The sequence below is a fragment of the Gopherus evgoodei genome, chromosome 1 (genome assembly GCF_007399415.2).
Source record: "Gopherus evgoodei ecotype Sinaloan lineage chromosome 1, rGopEvg1_v1.p, whole genome shotgun sequence".
Classification (NCBI taxonomy): domain Eukaryota; kingdom Metazoa; phylum Chordata; order Testudines; family Testudinidae; genus Gopherus; species Gopherus evgoodei.
Genome location: NC_044322.1, coordinates 95,228,374 through 95,242,350, shown reverse-complemented (window position 1 = coordinate 95,242,350; position 13,977 = coordinate 95,228,374). Strand labels below are relative to the sequence as shown.

The window sequence follows — 13,977 nt, the reverse complement described above, 5'->3', positions numbered from 1 at the left end:
CGTTGCATAGGCTGAGTGGCGACTGAGCCTAAATTGTGTAGTGAGTATGAATGGGGACCAGAGGAAGTCAGTGGGACTTTTCACACCCTTAAAATTAAGCATGTGCTTAAGTGCTTTGGATTGGGGCTGGACTTCAAGCCCCACTGCAGAAATTGGAAATACAGCATGTAGTAAATGATAGTATAATGTAGTCCCCTAGGAATCCTGCCTATTTTATTGCATAGGCAAATGGCATACAAGGTATGTCTACATAGCAGAGAAAAAAACCCTGGCTGGCCCATGCCACCCAAATTGGGCTCATGGGGCTCAGGCTACGGGGCTATTTCATTGCTGTGTACGTTTCTGGGCTTGGGCTGGAGTGTGAGCTCTGAGACCCTCCCACATTGCCGGGTCGTCATTCACTGAGGACTATTCAGCTTGAGTGTTGAATGAGGCGAAGTCCAATGAAAACAAAATTTCTTCATCTGTGTAGCATTTTAAATAATCATTCCTGTCATCCTGTTTTTTGGCAATAGTGGAAATTTTGTTAGTCTTTATTATTTAATTTAATTTTTAATTTGAGGATTTGTATTTTAGGACAATTATTTTATTCAGTCTTATGGCATCCATTTCTAACTGTGTCCTCACCTTATTGTAAATTTTTCTGTTTCAGATAAAAGAATTGTCCACAAAATCACTAGTAAGCATCAAACCACATGCTGGTAAGTGCAGGCTATAAGAAAAGGCTATAAATTAGGTTGATTCTACTTCTGAGTCTAACATTTTGGTTCAGTTATCCTAATATAAAATGCTAAAATACAGTTATCCTGGTACATATGGTACAGTTGTCATAAACAGATAGCTAAGGGTTAATGTCTCTTTCACCTAAAAAAAAAAAGTAACCTGAAGCACCTGACCAGAGGACCAATCAGGAAACCAGACTTTTTCAGGTCTGGGTGGAGGGAAGTTTGTGTCTGAGTTCTTTGTCTTCTGCCTGTACTCTCTCGGCTATGAGAAGTGATTTTTTCTGTCTCCTGCCTTTCTAATCTTCTGTTTCCCAGTTGTAAGTACAAAAGATCAGATAGTGATTTATATGTTTTTTTGTATTTACATGTCTATAGTTGCTGGAGTGCTTTGAATTGTATTCTTTTTGAATAAGGCTGTTTATTCATATTTCTTTTAAGCAATTGACCCTGTATTTGTCACCTTAATACAGAGAGACCATTTTTATGTATTTTTCTTTCTTTTTATATAAAGCTTTCTTTTTAAGACCTGTTGGAGTTTTTCTTTAGTGGGGAACTCCAGGGAATTGAGTCTGTGCTCACCAGGGAATTGGTGGGAGGAAGAAGTCAGGGGGAAATCTGTGTGTGTTAGATTTACTAGCCTGACTTTGCATTCCCTCTGGGTGAGGGGGGAAGAGAGATTAGTTCTCGGTACTTCTGTTTTCCAAGGCTGGAAACGGGGAGGGTGGAATCCCTCTGTTTAGATTCACGGAGTTTGCTTCTGTTTATCTCTCCAGGAACCCAGGGAGGGAATACCTGGAAGGGAGAAGGGAAGGGAAATGGTTTATTCCCCTTTGTTGTGAGACTCAAGGAATTTGGGTCTTGGGGTCCCCAGGGAAGGTTTTTGGGGGGACCAGAGTGCCCCAAAACATTCTAATTTTTTGGGTGGTGGCAGCTTTACCAGGTCCAAGCTGGTAACTAAGCTTGGAGGTTTTCATGCTAACCCCCATATTTTGGACGCTAAGGTCCAAATCTGGGACTAGGTTATGATAACAGTACATTACAAATTGATACTTCACAAATTTTATTTTAAAAATCAAATTAACCCTTGCAATTTAACTGTACTTCATATTGTGTCAGTGCTGCTGGTTCTCTGCCTCTTTTCTGTTGTGTGTCAAACCTGCACAGATTTGCAACTTTAAGGTTTTACAAGGCACAAAGCTGAACACTTGAAGGGAGGAGATATGAAAGCATGGTATTTAATAATTTAAAAAATGTAAATTATTTTACAACTTTTGGGTTGGGTTTTAAAAATACTTTATTGTTGGCTGCCTAATGGCATCTTGGGCAGGTGGAGATTTACTTCACGTGCATACAAAGGACAGATATTGAGAGGGTAGATGAAATTCAATATTTTACAAACAGTTTTAACAACTATAATAATGCCTTGCATTGATAGCACCTTGTATCTGTAAATAACTTTATCAACAATTAGTTAAACCTCACAGCCCTAAGATCTAGGCAGATGTTGCAGGGTGGAGTCCCAGAGCACACCTCTGTAGAGTTGGCACTGCAGTCGCCTCATCTCAGTTCCCCTCTTGGTTCTCCTGTGGCTAAGAGTTTTTTTAACATTGTAGGGTAACTTAGCTCACATGAGCGGACTCAACTTAAGACACGACAGCCCTGAACAAGTAACTGCTGAATAAACCCAAACAAGTAATTGCTGAAACAGCTAACTATTGTGAATATGTTTATAGAAAATAAAGGAGGCAGAGACTAACTAAACTAATGATTGTGGGTATGTTTATAGTAAACAAATTAGGCAGGAGCAGCCTGAACTGATAAGCTTGCCTTAAGCTATCTGCATAGTGATTGGACCTCACTTGTAGGAAGTGTAGAAGAACTTAGTAGCTAGAATGTATTTACACAGTGTGATGTGTGACATTAATTGAAATTACAGTATCACCCTGTACCCAAACCCCCTGCATCTGGGCCTGACCAATGTGGGCAAAGAGCTGTCACATGCCTAATAAAGTAACCTGAGTGATGAGCTGGAACTAAACTGAGATTTTTGAATCCCTGACAGCTGAACGAAGTGTTCTTCCAGAACTGGATGAGCTGTTGTGGATAAGCTGAATGGAAAGGTTCTCCAAGGGAATCTCAAGAAACATAACATTCCTCCCTCTTAAGGCCTGATTTATTGAATCCTCACAGAATTAACACGATTCCTTTGGTCCGTCCAGGCTTTTACCCTTGCTGATTCAGGGTTTCCAATTTACCCCTGTTTCAGGGCTTCTGACTCTGGCTCTTTCTTGGATCCCCAGTTCCATCTCTGCTTGAGAAGCTCTGCCAGTCCCACTCTGGCCCCTGAGCCCCTCTTGTGAGACATTCCCCACCCCCTAGGTCTTTTCCTAGCCCTGGTCCCTGGACTCAAATTCTTCTTTCCCTTGGGGCAGAGTCTCCACAGCCCAACCTTCTTGGTGCTGTACTTGAATCCTGGTAGGGTTTCATAGCCCACCATCATCGTGCTTCACTACCGGAGATTGTCCCTGCAATCTTCTCCTGATCCAGGCTTGCTTTTAACTGATCTAAGAGCTTTAGTAACACTCGGCGGCATGGCTTCTGGCCACCATTCCCATCTTGGTCTGGGGAGCTTTCCTGGAACTACCTGTTCTTAAAGGAGCCATGCATTGGAATCCGTTGGCCCTGAGCCCTCACTGCTGTCACAGGGGACAAACTATGCTATTACAGGAAGCATTTCACAGATTAGAAAACAAAAATTAGATTAGACAAAAACAGGTTAAGTAACTTGCCCAGGTTCACACCTACAACTAAGGGGCAGAGCAGGATTTTTGGCTTACCTCTTTCATCTCCAGCAACTAGATAATACTGTCATTTCAATTCCTTAGTAAAGCAACTTTTTACTATTTTGGAAACTCTGTTGGTATAAAATGTTGTCTTTCCCTTGAAATATGTTCCATAATTAATTTATAAATGTGATACAGTAGAACCTCAGAGTTACAAACACCTTGGGCACGTAGGTTGTTCGTAACACTGAAATGTTCATAACTAAACAAAACATTATGGTTGTTCTTTCAAAAGTTAACAACTGAACATTGACTTAATACAACTTTGACACTTTACTATACAGAAGAAAAATGCTGCTTTCCCTTTATTTTTTTAGTAGTCTACATTTAACACAGCACTGTACTATATTTGCTTTTTTGTATTTTCGTTTGGTCTCTGCTGCTGCCTGACTGCATATTTCTAGTTCCAAATGATTGTGTGGTTGAGTGGTCAGTTCGTAACTCTAGTGTTTGTAACTCTGAGGTTCTACTGTATAAGTAAATATCTGCTATGTTTGAATGTATACATCTGTTGTTTACTGTAAGTCATTTGTTGTTAGCTTCTTTCTTTTTGCTGTTTTAGTGAATGCTCCAGCACAGCATGTTGTAGAATCTAAACCAAGTCTACAAGACACACATGGTGAGTTCTGTAATAGATTCAGTTTCAGTACATGTAAATCTAATACTCAGTCTTCACAATTTATTATCTGTGGGATCATTTCTATGACAATACTTAAATTCAGTGGAGAATACAATTTAATTAACTATGCTTTAATTCTCACATTAAACATTGTTTTAAAATAAATGTAAAGGGACACTGTGGAGGTGGGTAGGTATAAAAAATGACAGTGCTTTGAGAGTGATTCCCACAAGATGGATGATTTTTACCTTCCTGGTGTATTCTATGTATAGCGCCTCTCTCCACCTGATTACCTCCTTTAATGGCAACCCACTTACAGGTTTTGATGGGCAGGTCTGGGTTCTTTTGTATCCCACCATCCGCTCAGCAGGGTGAATCTTTTTTCTTTTTTGCTGTGAAATTATTTGGTGGTGCCTCCACGCCCCTCGCTCCTTCCTGGCAGGGTCACCAGGGCAGCTTGGGCGGAACATTCTAACTACAGAGGAATCCTCACTTACTTGCCAGATAGTTGGAGACTTCCAAGAAATAACACAACACATAAAAATATATTCAACACAATAATTATATTAAACGGGCAACAAATACAACATAACAGGGTGAAACGCTATTTTTCGGGTCATCGGTGCCCACATTGAAAATACCCGTGACTTGATGTTACAAGTGTAAAATTAGTGTCCTGTTGGTACACATACTTTGCTGGGCCCTTGATGACCTATAAAATTCTCTGCAGTGGTTTAGCAGTGTGGCTAACTGGGTTCAGTACAGTCCAAAGGACTGACAAGTGGGAGGAGGTGGTGAATCCCTCCACAAGTGTAATAAGCAACAGGTTATAAAATCCTCAAATCCTTACTCCCTGGCATGAGGACACAGTTCAGGGTCCCCAAAACAAATTCCCGGACTAACTGAAGACGGTGCGCTCACGAACTCCATGAATGATCTTCAGATTTGAAGATGACGCTGGACGATTCCAGGGGCTGCTGTCTGCTGGCAGGGATCCTCCTCAGGCAGGAATCAGGCTGCGTTGGTCCCAGGATTTCCCCTCACCATAAAGGGGTGCAGGGCTCAGGTGTAGGTTATACAACTACCCTAATATCCAAACTGTAGCCTCCTAGCCCAGCCTCCAGTCACACACACTCAACAGGCAGCTTCCCTGGACCAGCAGAGCTGACCATTTGGTGACTAGTCTCACCTAAGGAGCTGGAGGTGAACCCATCCTGGCTAGGGAAATTTCCCAGCAAATGCTACCAATTGGGAATCATCCATGGGGAAGGAAAACCCAGCTGGGGGATCTGCTTTCAGGTCCCTTCAGGGCATTTCTCAGGGGGAACCCTGCTTGCAGACCTGGGACTCACCAGCTGCCCACACAGCCAGTCCTGCCCTTGCCCTGGCTGGCTCCAACCTCTCCAAAATGGCTTCTCCCCTCTCCAGAATTCCCTGGGAGGGGCATCTCACTCCCTGTTGGTTGCCGGGCAGACTCTGAGTTTGCCTTGGCACCTCCTCCCTGAGCTACCATCAGACAGAGCTCCAGGAATCTATGTAATCTCCTTGGGGGTTACATATGTAATTTGTTTTTCCAACTTGTTGGTGTCACTCTGGCATAACCGTAGGTAACTCGAAAAGGTGATAGACCACAAGTGTCAATGAAGCCCTTCTGCTGTAGGTCTTAATGAACCAATGTTCCTCCATGTTAAACACTTTGTGTAACCTAGTGTAACCTAATGTACTAATAGCTGCAAAAATGTAGTATTAGCAGTTAGCTTTTGATTGTAATAGCCAGTTCTCTGCTGTAACACATTGAAGCTAGGCTAGAGCATGTTCAAGGTCGTTTTAAGATACTGTATACATGTCTCAGCAGCGTAGAGAGGGGAGGAAGGGGGAAGTCAAAAGATTGAATGAGAGAAGATACTGCAGCTGGATGGGAAAGGAGGGGGGAGTAAGAAATCAGCTAGTCAGCAAGAAAGTTTTGTAGTAAACAACTGGGATATAAAAGGAAGAAACTGCTTGTTTTAGGTGTGCAGGATCTGAGATTGTTATTTCTCCCTGGCACCTTATTTGAGCTCAAATAAATTTGGTTGTTTGCTTCTCCACCCTGGTGTGTTTATTGGCGCTTAAGCACTCTAGGCAACGAACCACTGTTGCTTGCCTCTGGCACTGCTGTGTCTGCAACAAACTGATCATCAGAACTAACAGTGGAGGGGAAGCAAAACTGTGAGACTTTCTGTTAGACTAACAGTGAACAAACTGGTGTTTGCCTAAAGAGTGTGTGTGAAGTGGTTTGTTTGTTGTAAGTGTTGGAAAAAAATATATTTTGTATGTGGTTTCAGTCATTAGTTAGAGGGAAAATACAACAGAAATAATCAGGAAGCTAGAATGCTCCTGTTGGGATTATTGTCTTTGCATACTGTAGGTCAATATTTTTGTTTAATAGCCCACAATATTCTGATGTCTAATACAGGAAAACATCTACATTGACGTATTCAATCATCCTACTTTGAGTGCAGTGATATTGTCTAAGACTGTATCATCGTACTGTATCAAGTCTTATTTCTTTAATTTTTTTCTTTTTAAACAAAAGCAATATTTTGTTGTTGAGAATATCAAAATAGCTTCCACTGGGTCTCAACTTTCAAAACAATGACTAATACCCTTACTGTGGTAGCTAGAAATCTTCAGTGATCAATAAGATTCTTTTCTAAATAACATTTCAAATAGTAAAGTGATAGAGTTGTGGGTGTTGTGTTAGGTTTGTATGTATTATGAATATTACTATGCATGCAATGCGAATGAATTTTGAAAAAAAATCTAAAATGGTTAAGTTTTATTTCTAAACAGAGCTTCGTAAGAAACACCACAGAAACACCACATTTAATACTTCTCAGAGAAGCTTCTATAATTTTTCTTGCTTAACAATAAAAGTTTAAGTTCAGAGGTATCCAAAAATAGAGAACGGAAAAAAGATTTCACGTTATGGAGGCTTCAGACAACTTAATCAGAAATGAGAAACTGAACCTAATGTATTGATTTGAAAATATATGCTGTGACTGGAAATAACAAATTAAGTAACCTTAAAGGGCTTTTTGTGTATTACAAAGTAGTAGTGTTCAAATAATATTAAAGTAACATTTATTATTAACCTATAGTTGGCAATAATTTAGTGAAATACATTTTTTAGATGGAATGGCAAAGTAATAATAAAAACATATTTATAAGTTTTCTTTCTTTTTATACTCAAACAACTTCTTATACACCAAGATGGGAAGGGAAAGGAAAGTATAAAGTAGTTTAGATATGGAATCACAGTTCAAGGATCTGATGTTGTCAAGAAGGTGTGCTTCTTCATGTATAGCTCCACAGTGTTCACAGTGTAAAGCATTATTTTAACTATTCCATTTTTTCCCTTTTTCATCTGCAGTAGGAGAATTTTTTTTTAGTTCTCTGACTTACTCATTTACATCTGCAGTTTCAGTGATTAAATTCTCATTTCTCTGCTCTTGTTGTGGATGTTGTTGCATTTTATAACACTTCTCAACATAGAAAAAGATTGCTCTTTGTCAGTATACAGAAAGTTCAATGTTGTTTACTAATGAAACCTCAATGAGAGTGCTGACTTTGCATGATTTTGCTGATAATAATATTTTATTTATCTCTGCAGGTCTCTCTCTGTCTCTCCCCCTACTTTCCTACCTTCTGCATTTTTTTTTATCATTAACATTCCAGATTTCAGCTCATAGAGGCTAGTGGAAACTAGAACCTTACCCTAACTTTTCAAAGATTTTCATGGGATCTAGCTGTATAACCAAAGGGTGTAATGGAGCTTCATCTAATGCCATTCTGAAAATGTCTGAGTTTCCTAGCAATTTGAATAAATACTATTGTTTTTTTTTATTAGGCCATTTGGAAATCAGAAGATCTATCATATTCCTGTCAAAGCAGTTGCCCACATTTGTAATACCCAGACTGTTACTTTTTTTTTTTTGATAGCATTACTTCTGGAAAGTGTAATCTTGGATAAAATTTTAAAAGTGCCAAAACCTCATTTTCAAAAGTGACATGCATTTAGGGCTAAATCCACAGAAGAACTTCACTGAGTGTTGCAACACCTAAGCCCTAGCTGCGGCACTCAGACTCCCCATACAATGCATGGGCACAGTTAGGTGCCTGTGAAAGGGATCATCAAAAGCCAGCAAGCTGAGTGGGGAACCATCTAAATTAGACATGAGTTAAATGCAGAGGAAAGGGGTGAAGCTTAGGTCCAAATCCTCAAAGGTGTTTAGGCACCTTACTGCCATTGATCTGGGCCTTAAGTGTCTGAAAAGCTGAAGGGAGGTGCTACCCTTCACTTGAGCCATGAGCCACTTCTTGGAGTTAGGCACATAAGGCAGGTCAGCCTATCCCCTAGCATGCAAAACCCAGACCTTTCTTGTGGAAAAACAAGAGAGAGGGAGAGCTCCCATCATAGCTAGGGGTCTAACAAATTTGCAGCTATGAAAACTGCATCGCAGACCATGAAATCTGGTCTCCTCTGTGAAATCTGCTTATACTAGAGGGTGAAAGTATACAAAAGTTCAAACTGGGAATCCCAACCCACAAGGGGGTCGCAAGCCTATTGTAGGGGTGTCATGGTATTGCCACCCTTACTTCTGTGCTGCCTTCAGAGCTGGGTAGCCAGAGAGTGGCAGCTGCTGACTGGGCACCGAGCACTGAGAGCAGTGCCACCACTGGCAGCAGCACTGCAGTAAGGGTGGCAATACCATACCATGCCATCCTTACTTCTCCAGTGCTTCTGGCAGCAGCTCTGCCTTCAGAGCTGGGCACCCAGTCAGCAGCTGCCACTTTCCTGCTGCTCAGGTCTGAAGGCAGTGCTGCCACCACCAGCAGCACAAAACTAAGGGTGGCATGGTATGGTATTGCCACCCTTACTCCTCCGTTGCTGCTGATGGTGGCGCTGCCTTCAGAGCTGGGCAACTGGCCAGCAACTGCTGCTTTCCAGCCACCCAACTCTGAAGGTAGCACAGAAGTGAGGGTGGCAATATGGTGACCCTGTACGATAAGCTTCATGCCCACTTTTGGGTCAGGATCCTCAGTTTGAGAAATGCTGTGGAGAAATCACACATTTTTCACGGTTTGGTTATGGCATAAATAGTATATTTCATGCATGTGTAACACATCTGTGGAATTTGCTGTTGTTATAAACAGATAAGTAAGAGTTAATAGAACAAAAGTGCTTCATATCTCTTTTGCCTGGAAAGGGTTAACAAGATCTGTGAGCCTGGCTGTCACCTGACCAGAGGACCAATCAGGGGACAGGATACTTTCAAATCTTGAAGGAGGGAAGTTTTTGTGTGTGCTGTTAGAATTTGCTTGTTGTTCACTCTGGGGGCTCAGACGTGCAACCAGGTTTCTCTCCAATCTCCCTGATACAGGTTCTTATAGATCCAGAATAGTAAGTACTAGGTAGATAAAGCGAGTTAGGCTTATGGTTGTTTTCTTTATTTGCAAATGTGTATTTGGTTGGAAGGAGTTCAAATTGGTATTTTGCTGAAAAGATTTTAATTTGTACTTGTATACTTAGGCTGGGAGGGTATTCCCAGTGTCTATAGCTGAAAGACCCTGTACCTATTCCGTCTTAAATTTACAAAGATAATTTTTACCTTTGTTCTTTCTTTAATTAAAAGCTTTTCTTGTTTAAGAACCTGATTTATTTTTTTTTCTTCTTGTGTGAGACCCCAGGGGCGGGGGTCTGGATTCACCAGGGAATTGGTGGGGAGAAAGGAGGGAAGGGGGAGAAAGAGGCTAATTTCTCTCTGTCTGTCTCTCTCAGGGAGAATCTGGGAGGGGAAGAGAGAAGGCAGGGGGAAGGTGCATTTTCCTCTGTTTTAAGATTCAAGGAGTTTGAATCACAGTGACCTTCCAGGGTAACCCAGGGAGGGGAAGCCTGGGAGAGGCAACGGTGAGAGAAAGGGTTTACTTTCCTTGTGTTAAGATCCAGAGGGTCTGGGTCTTGGAGGTCCCCGGGCAAGGTTTTGGGGGGAACCAGAGTGTACCAGGCACTGGAATTCCTGGTTGGTGGCAGCGCTACAAGTACTAAGCTGGTAATTGAGCTTAGAGGAATTCATGCTGGTACCCCATCTTTTGGACGCTAAGGTTCAGAGTGGGGAATTATACCATGACAGCTATTTATGCCATGACCAACCCACAGAAAATGTGTGATTTCTCTGCAATTTAAGTAGACCCCTAATTATAACAAATAGCTTGGTGATTAGGGGCATGCTCCTGGATTATAATGAGCAGAACAGGGACTTGAGGCCATATCCCAGGTGAGTGCCCTAACCACCAGGCTATTGGGTATTCTTGGGTGGACCTTTCTCAGTCTCTCTTGCTGGATCTGTTTCACTTTGTATAAGTAATTAAATATTCATTCTGAGCATGGACTTGAATTGGTTCTCCCAAATCCCAGGTGAGTTCCCTAACTACTAGGCTGTAGAGTCTCTCTCTTTCTCTACCAATGCTTTATTAGTTGGTACACTAAAAACTTAAAATGAAGTAACTTTGACTTGCACTTAATCATTGAAAACATGTGCATTTGACATATTTAGGTTTAACAGTAATCAAATTTTAAGCATATAATTAGACTTAAGAAATCACATATTGCACATGAAAAGTGAATTGATATACAGTATATCTATTTAAAATATGCATGCATCACAGTCTGCAGCTGACACCCCTTTGTGAAATTTGATTTGTATGTGTGAAATAATGGAGACATAATTAAACATGTTTATTTTACTGTTGTCAAGGTATTATTCCCACTTTGAACATTAACGTCCAGAAAGTGGGGACCTGCATGTACCCTTCTAAGCTTAATTCCTAGCTTAGATCTGATAGCGCTGCCACCAACCAAAAATATAGTGTTTTGGTATACTTCCTGTCCCCCAAATCCTTCCCTGGGGGCCCAAGACCCAAACCCCTTAGGTCCTAAAACAAAGAGAAATAAACCATTCCCTCTCCTTTCCCCCTCCCAGACTTTCCCTGAGAGATCACTGTGATCCAAACTCCTTGAATCTTAAAACAGAGAGGAATTAACCTTTCCCCCTCCTCCTTTCCCTCCACCACTCCCTGGTGAGTTCAGACCCAATCGCCTTGGGTCTTAAACAAGGAAAAAAATCAATCAGGTTCTTAAAAAAAAGAAAGCTTTTAATTAAAGAAAGAAAAAGTAAAAATTATCTCTGTAAAATCAAGATGGAAAATGTTTACAGGGTCTTCAGCTATACATAGACTAGAGGGGCTCCCTCCCCCCTAGCCTAAGTTACAAGTTACAGCAAACAGAGGTAAAATATCCTTCCAGCAAAATACACATTTGCAAATAAAGAAAACAAAAGACTAATCCGCCTTCTAGCTAGTTCTTACTATTTTGAACATGAGAGACTGTTTCAGAAAGATTGGAGAAAGCTGGTTGCACGTCTGGTCCCTCTTAGCCCCAAGAGTGAACAACGAACAAAAAAAAAACAGCACAAAGACTTCCCTCCACCAAGATTTGAAAGTATCTTGTCCCCCGATTGGTCCTTTGGTCAGCTGTCAGCCAGGTTCACTGAGCTTGTTAACCCTTTACAGGTAAAAGAGACATTAACCCTTAACTATCTGTTTATGACAACTGTGCATAAATGGTGAGGTGTTATGATAATCCTGAATTGTTAAGGAGCTAAACTGATTTACCTAATTGATAGTTTATGATTCTCTAACTTGGGCAGATTGCTTATTGACATCAGATGTAATAGGAGATCCCTAAAAGAGTGATGTGTCAGAGCAGAGGTACACATCAGAACAAGGCTAAACGAGTGAGTTCTGAATATATTACATTCACCAACAGTGTCAGTTTACAACAAAAGAGTTTTCAGGTTTTATACTTTCTTTTCATTTTGAATTTGGCTAGAACATATGGCAAGGATTATCTTTTAATTTCATTGCCACTACATGTGCCACTATAGTTAAGGGTGTGTTTCAACTCTGGTTAAAGGTTGACCTGTTTAAGCCCTCTAATTTCAACATACTTAATCAGATTCCTTTGAAATTTGGTGTGCCTTAGGAAGGTTCAGGGCAAGATTAGCCATCCAAATTTGGGTTCTTTGAGCTAGGGGTTGTGGAGATATAAGACTCCCCTGCTTCCTTCCAAAAAATAGACATTTTCCAAAAAATTTCTAGTGGTTGTTTTGTTTTTTTGCACAGAACTGGAGATCACTCTATAGCTGGGATATGGGTTGAAATGGTCTCAAACTGTCAGTTTTTCCCAAAGCAGTGCCTGACAACCAATAAGCCTTTGAGGCACCCAAATTGTGAATTGTATTTAAGAATGTATTCACTTCTTCACTTGTATAGAAGTATAGTCTGGAAGGATTACCCTGCACGTGCCTCAGCAAAGAAAAAAAAACATGAGATGGTTTCTGTACAGCCACTTTATGCTTGGCTGGGTATTCAAGTGTATGTGCTGATGCCATTGCCCCTGGTGAGCACCCCTTCATTGGTGTTTCTTGTCCAAACCTTTGTACAGCTATGCAGTAAAGATTTAATAACTGATGTTTCTTGCTACAAGTAGTCTCTATTATAATATAATATGTTTTTATTGTATGAGGATGTTTACTGAGAACTCAGCAATATAGTCAGCTGCCAGTCTACCCAAAATATTTGTTATATCAGGTGGGAAGGAACTGAAGTTGGTGGTGGGGGGCAGGATGGGACAGGGGCAGGGCACAGGGGTTGCGGCTGCAGAGAGGGCAGGAAATAAGGAAGGGTGGTAGATAAGCCTTGGATGGGTTGTTTGAGGAAAATATATATTTTACTAGCCCCTGGTGGGGCAGGCCACAAGTGGCTACATCCTGATCTCCAGGCTGATTAATGGGGACACTTAGCGCTCAGCTTTGGAACTGATAGTGTAGGTACCTTGATTGCTCAGGGAAATATGCTGCCAGAGTTGTCAGTGTGTGGTTTCTGGGTGATTCCTGGGTCACAAAGTTACAGAAATTTGCAGGAGAGCAAGGAATACATCATGGCTTGGGGATTACTGCCATAGGCTGATTGGGTGGAGACTGGTGGCCTTCACGGGCATCGTGTTTTGTCCACTCTGCAGTATCTTAACTGGTTGTGATCTACCAGAGCTAGCAATAATTCACTTGGGCAAAAATGAGCTGGGCCTTATTCCTGGTGTACATTTTATACAGGATACCATCTGAACCTACAATTTCATGTAACCATCATTTAAAGCATTAGAATCCTCTCATATTCCACCTCACCTCTCCTTTTATCATAAAAGCACCAAGACTTGCCACAGATATAACTTTCCCTGGTTCTTCTTCAAGTAGTGTTCCTATGATTGCTCCACTCCAGGTGTATTCATGTCCCTGGGCCTCAGATCAGAGATTTTTGGTAGCAGTGTCCGTTTAGCCCATACATTCCCTCTCCCAGTCTCATGCTCTGCTTTGCTGCTATATAGCACTGTGAGGGCAAACCGCCCTCAGTTCCTTCTCCACTGCCCTGGCCTGAGGTGCTTAGGCTTAGCAGAGCCCATTGACAGAGATTCTTAGTGGCTTTTTGTACTCATTTTCCATAATAATAATAAAAATTCTGTTAGTTAATGTTAATAATTCCTTCTTCTCTTTTCATTTCTTAACTATTCTACATGCAATTTTTTTTTTAATTTCCTGAGTGTAAGTTAGCTTCCCCTAGTTCTTTTCGTTTGAGAAGTGAACCCTAAAAAAGGGAAAGCCTGGCTCTGCTGAGTTTAAACGCTGTCTTTCCT

At 41.1% G+C, this 13,977-nt stretch overlaps 1 protein-coding gene across 4 annotated transcripts in view; it reads left to right on the top strand.

Moving 5' to 3' along the window:
• DZIP1 (DAZ interacting zinc finger protein 1) overlaps positions 1-13,977 on the top strand; it is an 88,062-nt gene that overhangs the window by 34,023 nt on the left and 40,062 nt on the right. For 3 of the 4 annotated variants that reach the window (XM_030567516.1, XM_030567532.1, XM_030567508.1), the window contains exons 9-10: positions 653-701; positions 4,131-4,187. In XM_030567516.1, coding sequence (XP_030423376.1) covers positions 653-701; positions 4,131-4,187 — 106 coding nt within the window. The remainder of the gene's footprint in view (positions 1-652; positions 702-4,130; positions 4,188-13,977) is intronic. The other variant, XM_030567524.1, reaches the window with a different exon arrangement.